The sequence below is a fragment of the Thermobia domestica genome, chromosome 1 (genome assembly GCF_964235325.1).
Source record: "Thermobia domestica chromosome 1, izTheDome1.hap1.1, whole genome shotgun sequence".
Lineage (NCBI taxonomy): Eukaryota > Metazoa > Arthropoda > Insecta > Zygentoma > Lepismatidae > Thermobia > Thermobia domestica.
Window position 1 is genome coordinate 130,035,400 of NC_137454.1, and position 19,791 is coordinate 130,055,190.

General features: G+C 39.9%; 1 protein-coding gene across 2 annotated transcripts in view; it reads left to right on the forward strand.

The window, feature by feature from the left end:
- The first annotated feature begins 18,017 nt into the window (after nucleotides 1-18,017).
- Sec15 (exocyst complex component Sec15) overlaps nucleotides 18,018-19,791 on the forward strand; it is a 162,062-nt gene continuing 160,288 nt past the window's right edge. Inside the window, exon 1 of one of the 2 annotated variants that reach the window (XM_081763407.1) lies at nucleotides 18,018-18,241. In XM_081763407.1, coding sequence (XP_081619533.1) covers nucleotides 18,147-18,241 — 95 coding nt within the window. In that variant the 5' untranslated portion in view covers nucleotides 18,018-18,146. Of the gene's footprint in view, nucleotides 18,242-18,576; nucleotides 18,717-19,791 lie in introns of those variants that run through there. The other variant, XM_081763402.1, reaches the window with a different exon arrangement.

Here is a 19,791-nt window from a genome sequence, read left to right on the forward strand (position 1 = left end):
TGGTTTTAACACCCATCCTGTATGCGAAAGATACCCACAATATGCTCATCGTAATTACGATCCATTGATAGACCCAGCTTCTGGCCTGAAAAGCAAACAAGAAAGACAAAAGGGTAACACATTACCTTGCGGCCAACTGCAACAATAAAAGAAGTCAACATTCCAGTGGTAATCCTGCTTTAATGCACCACTTCCGTAATTCCAGAGGCACACAGAAATTATATTTACAAAAGCACTCGCGCGCGCAGTCTCGCTAAGAGACCTGAAAAAAAAATATTTCTTTTAATATTTCTTTCTCACACTTTGAGCTCGCAATTGAAGGGTCCAGGGGAATAATATGATAAGTCACATTTTGCAAATTTTACAGTACAACAAATTTAAAGTTTGAAGTTATATATTTTTCAAATTGTCATTACAATGCAATGCTTATTGTTGTTAACATTCATTTTAGTTATATCTTATTGTGATTGGATATTATAAAGTATGAAAAATAATACAGTAGTAATACTTTTTTAACAATAAAAAAAGTACTGTGCTCTGTTTACCGGACTTATCAGAGTTTTCCCCAAACAATCACTACTGTCTTGAAACTGATGATAATTTTATATACAAAATTGCTGTATGAAATCTAATAAAAACACATCTTTGTAACACTTGTACATATTATGAAGTCTTTTCAATGGTGGTTTCTTGATTTACTGTGCCTTTGGAAGGTTTGTGTAGTACTCCACTGCTTTTAAAGAGAAATAGTTTTACAGTGACTGCAAATCTGCATATTTTTCTTGAGATATCTCCAGGAACCCTAAAAAATGATAGGCCTAGATGAGTTATGCTTTTAAAATTAGTTGAGGTGAAAACAAGATAGGTTAGAGACAGCATATAGAAGTAGTGCTGTCAATCGGGTCGATTCTGACCCGAATAGGATCAGCTTTCAAAAATGAAAAATGAAATCTTTTAGTGTTACGTCCCATGATTATGCCGGTTAGGCTAAAGGAGACGGTGATGATGAGTGATAAATGAAATGGTGGAATGAAGAAAGTGGGAGGAAACGGGAGAACCCCGAGAAAACCCACGCACACGGTGTTTGTCCACCACAAAGTTCACTTGGCGCAGGCCGGAATCGAACCCAGGCCCCAAGCACCAGAGGTGAACGCCATTGAGCCACCGCGGTCCCCAGCTCTTTTCAAGTCACTGGTTGGTCAGCTCGGGTCATGGATAATCAGCTAGGGTCGTGTTACGGGTCAGTCGAGTCAGCTCGGATCGGGTCACGTGTCAGGTTGGTTCGAACATTTTTGTTTCGGGTAAGGTTCCGGTCGGATTTTGGGTCAACTTGAACCGAACCAAAACAAAAATGTTTGACCTAACCTGACCCGAGCTGACTCGACCAACCCGTAACACAACCCTAGCTGAATCTACTCATGACTCGAGCTGCCCCAACCAGTGGCCCGGCTCGAATCGGAATCGACCCGATTGAGAGCACTGTTTATAAGCTAAGTTAAACATTTGTAGGCTAGTTTACGTTAGGGTAGGTTACGTTAGTTATTTTGTAACGTGTAATACGTTAAAACTTACCATCATCGGCCGAGGATTACCAGTATTTTTCAAATGTTTCGTAAGATCATCAATTTTTCCGCGATCAATACCATGAGGTGAAGTGAATGCAGCTTTACAAACAGTGACCTCCTCTGTCTATCCTTCTTGTACCACCCGCAGTCGGTATGAATATGATGCATCACAATAAGACGCTTCACTCTTGTTTTTCCTAGGCCTACATCTCTGCACAGGTACTATTACAAGTAGGCCTGACAGGTATATGCTAATTTCATCATTTGACACCATTTCGTTCATTCGTCTAATGATTTCTTGTTTTCCTACATCATTAACCTTTTCAAAACGTCGTTTGCAGGTGCACTCTGGGCCGGTCTCATGGCTCTGTCGTCTGAGTTTTGCATTACATCTCGAATTCTTCCATATGAAAGTTTTTTTCTTAGATGTTGAAGGTGGAGCAGATTCTTCTTCACTCAGGGAATCATCCATGCTTTGTTGATCATTACCACTGGCCACAACAACTAAAGAAACCCACGTTTTATTGTAAACTTCACGTAACTAGAGCACGTTTCTGAACGGATACTGTGAACAAGTAATTTCTTAAATGGCCGATATAAATGCTGACAGTTGTATATACAACACAACAATAACCTGGACTTAACAGCGTTTTCCCTAGAAGGTCGTGGAGTTAACATATTCTTCCCCAGGATGGGTTTTCTTTACTCGTAAATATTTTCGGACTTATCATAGTGTTCCCCTCGTCATTAAATCAACAGAAACGTCCGTTTTCATAGAACAACACTGTATCAAAAACAAAAAATACCGATTTTTGGACTTATCAGTTTCTTCCCCTGGACCCTTCAATTATTATTGTTTGTGCACTTTTGTATTTATCACGCCGCGCTCTTCTTTCTTGAAGTGTCTCTAGTTTTACGATTGAATGCACTTCCGGGTCGAGTTTCTTCCAAAGTTGTGGACCATCCTCTTCCTAGGTTCTGCTAACCGTCAGGTTTCCTCTGCCATGGAATTTCAGTAGACACCAGAGGCGGTTCAACTGGGTAGTCCTTGGTGTGATACAACTATAAAATACATTTGTTATGTGACGTAAGTTCTCATGACGTTCTCTTGCACAAAACCCGTCTACTTAATACAAGCAAAACTAGCTCAGTTCTTGTATTTAATGGGTTTTAATTAAACTATACTATACGATAGCATTGGAGATTTCCTACAAAACACGGCAATGCGTTTTCTTCACTAAGAATGTTACTCGCTTTCGATTTCACTGTTAGTAGCGTGAACAAGTGATATAGCGTGTGACGTAAACATGGCACAAAATTGATACTGGTGCGAAGCACTTTACGAAATATGATGTAAAGCTTTGTCTCTTCCCACTAGTAAATGGTGATATATGTCGCACTTTGTCTCATCTCACTTTTGTGAAAACACACTTTTATATATATATATAATCGGTATCTCCTACTCTCCCATTCCACCACGAGAATGTTAGTCCGGAGAAAACGAGGAAGTACTGAAAGTAAACTAGCTATGATTGCCCATTCTACAGCACACACGCACAGAATATCAGTGTGTAACTCACGCACTATTCTTGTACACACATCTCTGAATGGTCAGAGTTCCAAATAGCTGACGGTCAACACGATTACGACTTGCAGTGCTTGATATGCACTGTCTCGCGATTTAGACATAACTAACTCTTTGGTTGTCCCGAGTACTGTTATATTCCTTTGCAGTTTCCTTGTTTCTTTCAACTGCTGGGTTGGGCCGAACCAAAGTAGCCCGCTCCACTGGAATAGGGGTGAAGGTGCATCCCTCACCTGCGAGTTTCCAGTGACCTAAATAACTTAAAAAAAACACACTTGTTCATGTTCTTTTCCACTTTGTCGATCACTTCATTGGCATCGTTGTCTGTCACTATGTTTGTTAACTTGCTTAATAATCAAGCTTCAATTTAGTATCTGTTACGCACACACACTGTGCCGTAATTACGAGAAATATTAACACAAACACCAACATTATTTAAACTCTGTCACTTGACATGTTTACTTAAACACCTTTGTCAGGTGACACCACCTATCGGCGACACCAGGAACTGCTTGAACAAGTGACATTGAATATGATGAATTACAGAAACGGATGCATTGAAGGATTTGGTTTCTGAACAAATTAATGATGTTAATTAAACAAATTAAATGAACTATGCAAAATGCAAACAAATTAAAATGACTCTAGATAAGGCTGAAGTAGCCTGACACATGATAAACAACATAATATTACTGATTGGAAGGTCGCTTTTCTTTTGCAACAGTATTGCCTTCTCGGTTATATTTAAAAAAAACAAAGGTATGTGTTAGTCTCCCTGCATACCTTCCACAACCACAAACTCGGCCTAAACTGGTATTAGTACAAGCCAATTTGACAAAACAAAATATATATATCGAACTACATATGTCTAATACTACGGGAACACCCAGAAAGTTTATTTACATAACATAACACATATTATCATTCAAATCATATCAGCGGTGCAGACGATAACTATATTTTTACAGAGACATCTAGCGGATGTCATGGAACCATTACAAACAACGTTCTAGACAGCTTCCCCTCTAGTTCAAGTGGACTCGTCAATAATTTTAAAATAGTCAACTTCTCTTTCTCTGAGAATGTTCCGTTGGCAAAACGACGCTTCAAAAGTCGAACACGCTAAAAATGGGCGTGTTTTAAAAAAATAACACCTCTTTGTATTCGGATTTCTCTCATAGACATGCTAAAAATTTTATGATTTTTCAAGTATTGCCTCCGTAGGATCTGTGTCTCGGTAGTGATAGTGTATGCTACTTCCTATAACAACACTAAGAAATTCAACTAGCAATACATCTAAGCAAAATCTGAATCTCATAGGTTTTCTATCCTTATTCATATGGTTATATTGATTTCAAAAATCTTCTCAACTTGGGTGTCCAACGCTCCGTTAAGTACACATGCTTTCTTTGAGTTTTTTTTTCTGGGAAGCTTTCTCTGCCTCTATCCATCCAAACTAGCATATCAAAATACAAAATTCGCTATCTTCTTATACGTTAATATTAATTAATATCAAATTCTCATTGCTTCTCGCTTAAGTCCTGCCCTGTTGTTCATTACTATTCATTTACATAACACAATAAACCATAAATATACATAGAAATATTAATAAAAGTTATATGCTCCCGCTGGTAATTATTTAAATCTCAAAATTCTTTATATGCAAATTCCTAATTAAATTGAAATATTATTCATAATTTCACGAAAAATTTAAATATGCAAATCATCTTATAACACAGATCATGTGACGTTCACATTTATTCCCCTCCTAAGGAAATGCAACCGTTAATCGCTTAATCGTTGCATTTTCTCAGAAGTTGTACTAATCTACTTTACGTAAATCACATACATATCCCGTATATACTAACTTTATACAAGATTTCCCTAAACACATCAATATGTCCTAACAATCATAAGATAATAAACTAAACACTAATAACACATAAAAATAATCCCTAACCTATCATAATCACTTTATCATCATAATTGTATACAAAATTCATCTCTCTATGTTATATCATTATTGACTGTAGTATTACACTCCGCGCAACTACTCTCTTAGAAGCCAGACGTAAAGAGGTGCGTCTGGGAGTGTATCTTTCTTCTTCAGCTCTCCATCCTGTATGACGTGCTGTGTTTATTTCCTGTCTTTCCTACGTCATCAGGTCAGCTGTGTCCTGAGGAGGCGTGGCTTCACGCTGAACGTATTTTTTCAGGTGGAACACGTTTCTCTTCATTAATACTTCCTTAGTCTCAGGATCACCGAGCGTGCAGACATTATTCTGCGCAGTGGAGAGTGTCACGTAAGGTCCCGTGTAAAGGAGCATCATCTTCTTGGTAATGCCAGAGAAAGCGTCAGATTTGGGAAAAGCTCTCACCAGTACCAAATCTCCAACCTCGAAACGCGCTGGCTCGCGACGTTTATCGAAGGCCTTCTTTCTTCGCTGTGCTGACTTCTTCAGATTACTTGCTGCTAGCTCAACGTAATATTTCAACGATTTGTGTCTCTCTACTTCTGGGATCTCAAATAATCTCGCCAGTTCTTTCGACGGTGATTCTCCCAGGTGCACTTGAAATGGACTTAGACCAGTCGACAGATGTACGCTTGAGTTGAGACACTTTTCGATTTTCTCAAGATGTTTGGGCCATTCTCTCTGCTTGTCATGGCACAATTTTCGTAACATTCTCACTGTCGATTTTACACCCACCTCAGCCATATTTCCTTGGGGATAGTACGGAGTACTATAGATGGGCTTAAGGTTTAAGTCCGAGAGTTCCTTCTTCCACTTGGCACTCGAAAACTGTGTCCCATTGTCTGTCAAGATGACCTCAGCAGACGGACACAGTTTCAGGAACTCCTTCAGCTTCTTTAACGCTGTGTCTGTGGTGGCCCTTCTGCACGCATAGAGTCCAATCAACTTGGAGAAAGCATCCACGCATACAAGGATGTATGACACGTTGCCTACCCCCACAGGTAGAGGCCCCAACCAGTCCAGGCAAACAATGTACCCAGGGCGACGCACTAAAACAGGGTTCAGTGGTCCCGAACGATACATGTGAGGGGGGGATGCTTTCTGGCACAGACCACAGGAAGCTGAGAATTTCTTTATGGCACTCCTCATCTTCGGCCAAACAAAATATTCAGTTAACATTGGCACAAGCTTGCTAGCAGACAGATGTCCTCGCTCATTGTGGTAATATTCCAACAATGGCTGCACAAGCACTTCCGGTATGCAAATCCGTAGACCGGAACGGTCACGTTTACATAGCCGTCCATTTGAGAGCAAGTACTGGTGGTTCTCGCTGGCTGTTTTCCCTGAGTTTTCCTGGTTCTGCAGCTTTCTCTTGACGTCGCCAAATACAGGGTCAGAAGTTTGCAGCTCTGGCAACACTGCAATAAGTTCCCTTAACTGACTCGGAATGTGGGTCAGTATTGTCATCAGAGATTCATTCAATACCAATTTCTTTGCCTTATCGAATTGAACTCCTGTATTTGGTGGGTACCTGGAATGGTAGTCGCTTAAATTGTCCTTAGACTTTACATACTCAAATTCGAATGTCAACATATTCAAAGTTAGTACCCAACGCATCAGACGCTGTGACGTAAGTCTACATAACAGCAGAAAACGTATCGATTGATGGTCGCTGCGAATTTTGAAGAAATTGCCTACCAAATAGTGTTTAAACTTACACACGCCATCAATTACACCAGCCATCTCTTTCTCTGAAATTCCATAGTTACGTTCTGCTGCATTAAAGATGCGTGACGTCATTCCTATTACACGGACCTCGCCATTGTCGTCCAGTTGATAAAGATGCGACGAACAACTTACATCGGAAGCGTCACATTCCAAAATAAGTTGTTTGTCAGGGAGCGGCTTCTTCAGCACTACTTTCTCTCTGAAGACTTCGCGTATCCTTTGAAACGCTACGTCGTGACAAGGTAACCATTGATATTTCACTCCCTTCTTTAACAACTGAAACAATGGGTATAAAATTTCTGAATACTGTGTACTGAATATTCTATAGAATTGACAGTACCCAATAAAACTTCTCAATTCTTTCACGTTTCTAGGTTTTCGAAATTCCATAACCTTCTCCAATTTCTCCTGCGATTTCTCAATTCCAGCAGGCGAGAGGTCATAGCCTAGAATTGAAATTCTCCGGCGGGCGAATTGGCACTTTTTCAATCTTAAGGTTAGGCCACCTACTTTTAACTTCCCTAACACAATATCAAGATGGCGTAGATGCTCATCAAAAGAAAATGACGATATGGTTACATCATCAACATAATGGCCACAAAAGTCACGACACTCATCCCCGAGAATGGAGTTGATTGCACGCACACATGAAGCTAAGCTCTGCTTGGTCCCAAAGGGAAGCTTCTTGAATACATACGTAATTCCGTCGTGAAGGAAACCTAAATATTTCTGGCTCTTTTCCTCAACTAGAATTTGCATGAAAGAATCCACTGCATCTAAACTAGAGAACCAACGCCGTTCACATAAGTCTTGCAGTGTACACAGTGCAGGGATTGGCTGGTCGAATTCTGCGCGCGTAATAGCACCGAGCTTTCTCGCATCCAAACAAGTTCTCAAGGTCCCATTCTTTTTCGGCACGATCACGAGTGGACTTAGATAAGAAGTGGGATGCTTCTTGATTATACCCCACGCCAACCAACGATTAATGGTGTTAGTTACAGCCGTTCGGTGTCGCAGAGGATAAGGATACATCCTTGTCTTCATGGGTCGATCATCGGTCACCTCAATGGAATGCTGGTAATCCCTAATGGTACCGGGCTTCTCGTCAAATATGCTTCGATGTTTGTAGAGCACGTCGTACAACTTTTGCTTTTCCTCCCCACTCAAATCAGTATACTTTTCGACATGATCTCTGATTTCTTCTGGGGTAGCCTGGGTTCGAACCTTCGCCCATTCCTGTGGCGAGTAAACGACGTTTGCAAGTTCTGCTGCAGTTGGGAACTTCCCATCGTCCAACTGGCTGCGCAGGGTAGCCAACTCTCCCTGGTGGCCTCCGCCTGCTGACGCTCGCTCGAACTGCTCTGTAGTCAGCGGTCCTCTCCTCGACACGCACATACTACTAAGTGTGGGATTCTCACAATCAACCACATCCTCTTCGAACTCCCAGGATAATTTTCTTATGAAAAGGTCTTCTTCCTCTATTTCGATGTCTCGAAAAGAAACTTCTATATGGTGGGGATGGTTAAGCGAAAGGACGTTTCTCTCATAATCTAGGATCGCTCTACTTTCTACAAAGAACTGTGAACCCAAAATGAGTTCACGGTTCAGCCCTTTCACTACTATTGCTGAAGTATAGTACTCCTTTTCTGCAATCACTAATTCTAACAATACTTGACCGATGATTGAAGCAACGGCGCGACCGAACGCTGAACTAACTCTAATGTTCGATGACTTGATGAACGCTGGTGGGGGGTCTCGCTTACGTATTTCTTCCCAACATTGCAGTGAGATAGCCGAGATGCTCGCGCCACTGTCCAATAATGCCAGAATTTTGCTATTAAATAGACCTACTTCTACCTCCGGAAGTGTTACTAAATTGTTATTGGGTAGCTTTTCGGTCGAACTATCTAAAAGGTTCCTAAAAATCGCATTCGTCTCGTCAAACAACTTTTTGTTTATTTTAATTTTGTCCCCATTTCTCTGTAATAGCATGATCTCGGGCTGACGAATGTCGTTATTTCCTTCACGATCGAAATGTGTCGTGCTGATTATACGTCTACAAGTTTCACAATCCCCATTCTCAAGTGTCTCTAAAGTCTTTACAAATGTCTCACTACTTTCTTCTTTTTCTTCTTCTACAACATTGTTGCATGCAATAACACAATTACGCATATCCTCAGAAATACATTTCGCCGGTTTATCCTGAATATTCAGTACTCCAGTATTCAAGTCACCGCTCTGAGAACATGCGGACAGTTCTCAGTGGCGTTGACTAGTTCCAGGGCTATTCGCACGTGAATTCCCTCGAGACGAGACTTGTCTCGAGGACTGTTCAGTCCTATCGTTATGAACTCGGAGCTCATTAACCTCCGCAGCATAGTCACTATTTCTATTATTATTATTGCGAGTTTGTGCACGACCCCTATTCCTTCCACGTCGTTGTCCTCGATTGTTTTGATTTCTCGTTCGAGAATCTCCAGTGTCACGCTCCTGACCACTGGAATTTCTCGAACGCCAATTGCCATTATTATTTCCATTTCTGTTTACATTGCCTCTTCGTGAACCCCTATTATAATAAGGCCCATTGTCCCTGTGGAACCTCCTGTCTCTAGTGGGGTTACTCGGCCTACTGTTTCGTGGGGGGGGGAAGATCGTCCTACATCTTCTTCTTCTTCTACAGTAAGTGTATTTATTCCCCTCTTACTGTTGTTGTTACTTGGTGGCTGATAGGTGGACTGCAGCTCACCAACAATATTCAATAATTCATCTATAGATCGAGGTTTAGATGACACAATACATCTATAGATTGAGAATGGCAATTGCCGTGGAAGAACTCGCAACAGTACCTGGGGCGGTAACGGGGGGTCGAGAATACTGTTGGTATGCAGTAATTCCAACAAGTATTCTGTCGGCTTCTTGCTTCCCCGTGTCTCGAAGCGTGACGTCAAAATAGAGGCACGGAGATTAGCAAGTTTCTCCTCGCTAAGATAGGCGTTCTTGAAATGTCTAACGAGATCTTGGTAATTAGTGCATTTCTTCAAAGTCACCTGCATCCACTGGCGTGAGATGCCACGGAAGCAGTGGGAGGAAAAGGCCAACCGTCTCTCTTCTGGTACACCCGTTAAATCGAAATAGTTATCTAGCTCTACTAGAAAATTATGGGCCTGTATTTCTGATTCAACTCCTGTAAAAACAGGAAGTGACAGATCTCGATGTAATAGCCCTAAGGCTGACGCTACCTGGCAATTCGCAACACTACTATTGCTACTGCTGACGTTGTTTATGTTTTGAGGGGGAGGGGCAGCCTGCTCGTCCGAGTTCTCACGCCTGGGAAGCTCAGGGAACTGCCCCGCATGGCTCGGTCCAGCGACCGGCGTTTCGATTCTCTCATGCGAGACAGAGGCTGTGTTTTGACAACTGGAACTGTTTTCTCGCACCGACTCCTTTAACAGTTCCAGCTGTTCCTCCCATCTCAATTCCGCTCTGCGTAGCTTAGATTGTAAATGGCCCACCGAACTATCTACTGTAGCTTTTACTCTGTCTATTTCAGTGGAAACGGCGGCTACATTTTCCCCCACTCTCTCCATGTCACCACGTAGATGGTTGACATCACGAGAGACCTGAGCGAGATCCGAACCAAGGACCTCAGATATCTCGCCAATCCTGCTTTCAGTGTGAGCCTCTAATTCACTAATTTTATTCTCTGTTGCCTCAACTGATGACTTTAGTTCCTGGCAGGATGCTGTTATCTTGGATTCCAGAGCTTCCGCTGAGGAATCGATCCTTGCTTCTAGCTCTGTCACATTTTGGAGCATCTCATGCCTGAAACTGGCAGTGATCTGCTCTTGAACAGCCTCTAACCTCTCTAACATGGTTCTGCTAGCGTTCTCCTGCCTACTTGCTAATTCCGATAACGTTCTCTTATTCGTCTTTTCTTGGTTTTCTAATTTGTTCGCTATCTCTAAAAGTGATTTATCCTGCTTCTTTTCTTGAGTCTCTAGCTTCTTTTCTTGATTATCTAACTTGCCTGCTATTTCTTTCAACATGCTAAATAATGACGCGAGACACGGGTCAGATACAGATGTGACTTGCGCTGAGGTGCTAGGAACCGGTTCCCTAACCTGCTCCGATTCATTAGCCCTCTCATTACTAACTGTACCTTCTCCAGGCGGAACTACTTCCTGGAGAGAGGTGTTTACATTTCCTACTGAATCGCTTCCGGTGTCCTGAGACTCCGATGGAAATTCCATTATTTGCGCAAATTGATCGTCAATAATGTTGTCGCCTACAAAGCCTTCCATCGCTCTAGCTTGACTTCGCGTTACTACCATCAAGTGATTATGAACTCTAAATAAGTAACTAGGTTCTCTAAAAATGCCTAAACTTGATTCGCTAAATGTTATTCCCCTCCAAAAGGTTTAAAATTTGGCAATACACTTCAACAAAATAAATGCATATAACACGACAATAATACACACAGAAATAATAAACTTTCTGGATGGCAGCGCGACAACCTGAAAGAAAAACACATCTACTGCTACCCGCGTCTGGCTTGCACTAAATATCGTAAAAACGTTGGGTATCTTTCATTTCTTGTGGCAACATTCTTTACTGACCAGAAAATGAAAAAGAAAACAAGACTTTACTTTATTTCTCTTGCCACAAGATTTACTATCAAAAGCAAATTTTAGCAAAGGACATTTCTAAAACAAAACATGCATCCAGGATGGTATGTGTGTCGTGCCCCACGCGCAAGGCAGCCAAGTTCTTTGTGAGCGGAGGACTGTGAGTTTGCATAATATGAATAAATTACTAAAATCATTAATATGCAAAAATGCAAATGTGGGAGGAATCTTAATATTTAAACTGATATTTACTTTAAATTACTGTAACCTCCTGCCACAAAGTTAATTTAGTGAATTTAGTCAGTCGGTAGAGTCTTAGAATGAATAAAATTAAAAATTTTGAAAAAAAATAAATAAGATTCCTGCTAAACATGAAACTCTAATTTACAGGTTAATATGGTTTTAACACCCATCCTGTATGCGAAAGATACCCACAATATGCTCATCGTAATTACGATCCATTGATAGACCCAGCTTCTGGCCTGAAAAGCAAACAAGAAAGACAAAAGGGTAACACATTACCTTGCGGCCAACTGCAACAATAAAAGAAGTCAACATTCCAGTGGTAATCCTGCTTTAATGCACCACTTCCGTAATTCCAGAGGCACACAGAAATTATATTTACAAAAGCACTCGCGCGCGCAGTCTCGCTAAGAGACCTGAAAAAAAAATATTTCTTTTAATATTTCTTTCTCACACTTTGAGCTCGCAATTATTATTGTTTGTGCACTTTTGTATATATCACGCCGCGCTCTTCTTTCTTGAAGTGTCTCTAGTTTTACGATTGAATGCACTTCCGGGTCGAGTTTCTTCCAAAGTTGTGGACCATCCTCTTCCTAGGTTCTGCTAACCGTCAGGTTTCCTCTGCCATGGAATTTCAGTAGACACCAGAGGCGGTTCAACTGGGTAGTCCTTGGTGTGATACAACTATAAAATACATTTGTTATGTGACGTAAGTTCTCATGACGTTCTCTTGCACAAAACCCGTCTACTTAATACAAGCAAAACTAGCTCAGTTCTTGTATTTAATGGGTTTTAATTAAACTATACTATACGATAGCATTGGAGATTTCCTACAAAACACGGCAATGCGTTTTCTTCACTAAGAATGTTACTCGCTTTCGATTTCACTGTTAGTAGCGTGAACAAGTGATATAGCGTGTGACGTAAACATGGCACAAAATTGATACTGGTGCGAAGCACTTTACGAAATATGATGTAAAGCTTTGTCTCTTCCCACTAGTAAATGGTGATATATGTCGCACTTTGTCTCATCTCACTTTTGTGAAAACACACTTTTATATATATATATAATCGGTATCTCCTACTCTCCCATTCCACCACGAGAATGTTAGTCCGGAGAAAACGAGGAAGTACTGAAAGTAAACTAGCTATGATTGCCCATTCTACAGCACACACGCACAGAATATCAGTGTGTAACTCACGCACTATTCTTGTACACACATCTCTGAATGGTCAGAGTTCCAAATAGCTGACGGTCAACACGATTACGACTTGCAGTGCTTGATATGCACTGTCTCGCGATTTAGACATAACTAACTCTTTGGTTGTCCCGAGTACTGTTATATTCCTTTGCAGTTTCCTTGTTTCTTTCAACTGCTGGGTTGGGCCGAACCAAAGTAGCCCGCTCCACTGGAATAGGGGTGAAGGTGCATCCCTCACCTGCGAGTTTCCAGTGACCTAAATAACTTAAAAAAAACACACTTGTTCATGTTCTTTTCCACTTTGTCGATCACTTCATTGGCATCGTTGTCTGTCACTATGTTTGTTAACTTGCTTAATAATCAAGCTTCAATTTAGTATCTGTTACGCACACACACTGTGCCGTAATTACGAGAAATATTAACACAAACACCAACATTATTTAAACTCTGTCACTTGACATGTTTACTTAAACACCTTTGTCAGGTGACACCACCTATCGGCGACACCAGGAACTGCTTGAACAAGTGACATTGAATATGATGAATTACAGAAACGGATGCATTGAAGGATTTGGTTTCTGAACAAATTAATGATGTTAATTAAACAAATTAAATGAACTATGCAAAATGCAAACAAATTAAAATGACTCTAGATAAGGCTGAAGTAGCCTGACACATGATAAACAACATAATATTACTGATTGGAAGGTCGCTTTTCTTTTGCAACAGTATTGCCTTCTCGGTTATATTTAAAAAAAAAAAACAAAGGTATGTGTTAGTCTCCCTGCATACCTTCCACAACCACAAACTCGGCCTAAACTGGTATTAGTACAAGCCAATTTGACAAAACAAAATATATATATCGAACTACATATGTCTAATACTACGGGAACACCCAGAAAGTTTATTTACATAACATAACACATATTATCATTCAAATCATATCAGCGGTGCAGACGATAACTATATTTTTACAGAGACATCTAGCGGATGTCATGGAACCATTACAAACAACGTTCTAGACAGCTTCCCCTCTAGTTCAAGTGGACTCGTCAATAATTTTAAAATAGTCAACTTCTCTTTCTCTGAGAATGTTCCGTTGGCAAAACGACGCTTCAAAAGTCGAACACGCTAAAAATGGGCGTGTTTTAAAAAAATAACACCTCTTTGTATTCGGATTTCTCTCATAGACATGCTAAAAATTTTATGATTTTTCAAGTATTGCCTCCGTAGGATCTGTGTCTCGGTAGTGATAGTGTATGCTACTTCCTATAACAACACTAAGAAATTCAACTAGCAATACATCTAAGCAAAATCTGAATCTCATAGGTTTTCTATCCTTATTCATATGGTTATATTGATTTCAAAAATCTTCTCAACTTGGGTGTCCAACGCTCCGTTAAGTACACATGCTTTCTTTGAGTTTTTTTTTTTCTGGGAAGCTTTCTCTGCCTCTATCCATCCAAACTAGCATATCAAAATACAAAATTCGCTATCTTCTTATACGTTAATATTAATTAATATCAAATTCTCATTGCTTCTCGCTTAAGTCCTGCCCTGTTGTTCATTACTATTCATTTACATAACACAATAAACCATAAATATACATAGAAATATTAATAAAAGTTATATGCTCCCGCTGGTAATTATTTAAATCTCAAAATTCTTTATATGCAAATTCCTAATTAAATTGAAATATTATTCATAATTTCACGAAAAATTTAAATATGCAAATCATCTTATAACACAGATCATGTGACGTTCACAAAGTGTAAACTCTTTAGTCAGTTCAGAAGAGGCCGTGGATCGTGTTGAGGGTTGATGACGATGGATTTTGGTGAGTCAGAGTAGGTCAAAGTGGATGAGAGTGGTTCATGGTGGGTGTTGGGTCAGAGTGGGTCACCGTGGGTGGTGGTTCAGAGTGGGTCATGGTGGGTGGTGGGTCAGTGGGTCGTGGGTCACGGTGGATGGTGGGTCAGTGGGTCGTGGGTCACGGTGGGTGGTGGGTCAGTGGGTCGTGGGTCAAGTTTTCATTGACCCACGCCAACTCTGGTATACTGCTGGTACCTCCTGTCTTCTAATTTTACGTAAATTTCCAATTTAGGTAGATACCGGAATGAATTTCTTGTTGAAAAATAAATTGCGAACAGTGGGGGACCCAGAAAAATAATTTGAAAGGGACTTCACTCAGAAAGACTTATATATATATATATATATATATATATATATATATATATATATATATATATATATATATATATATATATAGAGAGAGAGAGAGAGAGAGAGAGAGAGAGAGAGAGAGAAAATGCGGGTATAGTGGACCCTCTGTTTTTCTCCAGAATAAATAAGGACAGCGAATTGGTAATACTACCAGAAAGTGTCCCGCTCGTGCCCAGTCATCTACGTAAACTTCCAGTAAGGAGGCCATTGAAGTCGAGTCAGGAGATATTAACTAGGTATTATATGTGTGAAGAAGATTCTAAGATTTTTCAAAGGTATGTTAGTTTACGGTTTTCTTCTTATAATGCAGGATCATATAAACAATATTGTATCACGAATGAAATATCGCTGTATGTTACATTAGCTTGGTGTGGCCTTAAAATGAATACCATATAATTTATTCAAGAAACATTAACATCCCTGTTGGCGGCTAAAGTAGACACCAACATAGCGGCTAAACTGGAGTAGAGTCCACTTTGCTCGATCTTTTCAGTAGAGTATTTTATTGTTTTGTGTTATTACACGAATAACGTAAAATTTATGAAGTTATTATCAGTGATGCCTATGAATTCTGATGCCATATCGTCGATCCAATGCCAAAACCACGAATGTGCTAAATTTGAGTTTGAGTTATAAGCATTTTAATATTCAACTTACCCCGAAAAATCAGTATATAGACTTAGGTTGAGCTCCTTCGTGGCTAAGCGGTTAGCGTACGCGCCTTTGGCGTGGGAGTCCCGGGTTCGATTCCCGGCGGGAGCTCATGTGATTTGGATTCCACGTTAATCAGTAGGTCTACGTCTCATATAGCCTCGCTGCTGAACGGGACGTTAAACTCAACTCAACAATGTTTTAGGAATTGACGATAACTTCTAATATACTCATATTATGTCAACTTTCCACGTCATCAAACTTCGGATTTCGAGATCCTCCTTCCGAAGTCTTGCTACCACCACCATTTCTTCCATCTGCAATACGTAGTGGACGTGTCAGAGCTACGAGGTCTGCATGAGTTGTTACGTCCAGCCCTTTCAGACAACAAATTTTTAGCAGCATCAACTAAACGTTTAAAATCATCTCGTCGTTGACATTTTGGACATGATTCAGATGCGAAAAAACGGGTAGGTTTGGGGTCTTTCCCCCCAAATTTATAATTTTTTCTACAATTTTGGGCTTTTGCCTTTCTGGTCCCACTGGATTTGGACAAAGTATCTCAAATACCACCAAAATTATAGCAAGGACCTTGCCCAAGAATATAAAGGTGATTTCTGACCTGGTATCAACGTCATAATTATTTACTTTTTATTTTTTTGCAAGACATTATTCCAATGACATAATTTCGCACATTTTTTCCAATTTGCAAGGTTCAGAAAAAAATTATAGTAACAATACAATTTCGTATTTCGTCCTGAAAAAACCTGATTTTGTATTGGGAAGGTTGTAGGTACATTTCCAAGGACAATTTTCTACAAACCAAATCGTAAACGGGTGAGTTTGGGGTATTTCCCCCCAAATTTATGATTTTTTCACAATTATGGGCTTTTGCCCCCTGACCCCACTGAATTTGGAGAAAGTATCATAAATGCCACCAAAAAATATAGTAGAGACCGTGGATAACAAAATACTTTTTACTTTATGTCTCTGTGCTAGAGGTCTGCACGGGCCGGAATTATTAGCCCGAGCGCGGCCCGGCCCGTGAATTTACAATGTGAGGCCCGACTCGAGTCCGAAATATGTCTTAGCATTTAGGCCCGAGCCCGGTCCGAGCTCGTGTGATAATCAAGTGAGCCCAAAATAAGCCCGAATTACAGAAATTTAATAATTAACACAAAACTTTATTTTTATTTACAGCAATTAGAGGTTTAATTTTGCAGTTGTACTTTAAAAGTTTTCCAGAAAGAACGGTCCAATAAATATCGTTGTACAGTATTTACGAAGTTAGGCCCGAAATGGCCCGAGAAATATGGTTGTATATTTAAAAAATTCACGGTCCGAGCCCGGCCCGGGCTCGAAGTGACATGCTTTGTAGGCTCAGGCTCGAAGTGACATATTTTTGTAGGCCCGAGCCCGGCCCCCGGGCTCGGCTCGAGTCAATGCAGGCATCCACTCTGTGCACAATAGAAGTGATGCTACACGCTTTTGTTTCGTATGCTACGGACTATTAAAAATCATTTAAATATCCCGCCGTATTGTGACAGTTTTTGTTCCACAGTGATCGTTAAAACCGGAAGTGGTTAATTTCTACCACTTCTGGTTTGAGAATCGGGCCCAAAAAGAGAACTCGATACCCAACTTTTGATACTCTACATTCTGACCAAATTTGTTGATGATTGACCAAGTAGTTCTCGAGAATATTAGTCCCCGGACGGACGGACGGATATGGTAACTATATAAATGAGTCTTGATAAACCGAACTTCTTGGAAATTGTATCATGAAGGGGATAAGGGATACAAAACAAAGTCACTGAGAAAGTTTTGAAGTTCGCAGGGGGCGCCTATCGAGATAATTCATTGACCTCAGGGGAGTGGGGACATGGGCGCCCGAAGAGGAGGGCAGGGTGGGGCCCGAGGTCCCCTGGCTCATGAAAATGTATTAAATTTCTTAAGATTTTCTTAATACACATAAAAATACCAAACGTAATATAGCAACCAAGGATTTGAGCCCCCTCTAGAAAACTTGGGCGCTCATGAGTGGGGACCATTTTCTTAATATTTCATATTTTATTTTCACCTTAAGGCAGAATTGTAGTTTTCCATGATTTTAATTTAACGATCGTATATTGTCATATAAAGCAATTGGAAAGCCAAGAATGTTATAAGAAAAACAGAAAACTCCTCGAACTAAATTGCATATTGAGAATTAAATATCGACGCTGGGCAACACTGCATGCGTAAAGGAGTGAAGAAATGCAAGGTGGTGGAAAGAAATGTACGGAATGTCAGAGGTCGGAAATTTCAAGGCGTGTTTCATAAAGTAGTGTATATTTGTTGTATATTTTATTATGGAAGGCTTACATCAGGATACAAGGCTGCAACATCATGAATTATTTCTACAGGAAATTGAAGGAATTGATGAATACTGGGGACCAACTTTCAGGTAAGAATGAGACAAGCCTACGTGTAATTCTGCTTATCCAAGGAAGTTAATATTTGTTTAATCTATGTAATATAATAAGTATCTTTGTTATGAACGACTAGTTAGAGAAGAATGAATAATGTGTAATCGTTTTCCGAATTGTCTATGTAAATTTAAGGTTAAGAATATTTTGTAACTAGTCTCAAAAGGGCCGCCTGCCAAATCAAAATATTAAGTACGCATGGTCCTTCTTCGATTAAAACTCCTGCTTCTGCGCGAGAAAAGCACGAATACCAATTTATTGAGGGATATACTTACTTAAGGTAGCCAAAATCTGCTAGGGGTCCTACGCGCAAGTCTAAAGTAGTCGCCCACATTTCATGATGGCGCAGACCGGTAAAGAAACGTACACAAATATTAGTACCCAACCGAAACATGAACACTTGCTCTACGAGCTGGAGACCACAGATACTAGCAGTGTAGGTCTAGTAATAAGGTAAGCAATACGAAACTAATACTGGATATACTATTCAGTAGCCGTGGAAAACTTGTTTTCTCATGTAAATACATTCTGAACAGAAATGTACGTACTGCTATTAAATATATGTCAACCAAATATTTTTTTCAAAAAGCTTTCCCAGAATTTTTTTTACTTCTATTCCACTTTGGATTTTGTATCATATATCACTTTTTCCTTATTATAAGAGCAAGGAAGATATGCTGTTTTATTTTACAGAAGTTAATTATGCGAGAAGTGGGTTAACATTTATTTTCGAAATTGATGTCATACACAATATAATTGCTGTTTACCATGATACTTTTATGCATACTGACAATGTGTTGAAAATGAATAAACGATTCTATGTGAAATGGAAACACTACGCCAAACATAAATGATTAGAATAAAAATTTCTGGTGCTTCCGCTGTGATTGTCTTTGACGGAATATATGTTAACACTTACTCCGTTTGACATTCTGTAAGGGATGGTCGGGTCGGGTTTATACTGTACTACTATCAACGCTTTTCTTACCAAATACTACTTTCCAGCATGAAAACAAACTATGATATTAGAAAATAAAGATAGAATGGCATCTTCCTTTATGCGTATACTCACCGTCATGAACGCGCCTGTTCCCTACGATCGTTCTCCCTGTCGTGTGAATCTTCCAGTTTCGGTCTGTATGACACGGACTATATGCAATACTATCTTGTAGTGACCACAAGGTACAGATTTGTGCGTGTTTTACAGACTGTAAACAATTGCACAGTATTACTATCTTCGACAGCCAAATTACACCAATCCCCATTGGTCCAGTTTGAAGCAAAATGTAATGTTCGTAATATTAAGAGTCCCTATCACAGCGAAATTAAAATACCGCTAATTTTATATTAATTATATGATATCTTCAAATAGATAAACGATGATCGAAAAGTAGATCAAGACCTCCCTAGACGATGTTATTTTGCATGAGGTACCGTTATCACAAGTCACCTAGTAGCTTTCCGTTTGCAGTTATTTAGAAACGCGAAAATAAATGCCGATTTCCAAAATGGCTGAGAATCGAAAGCA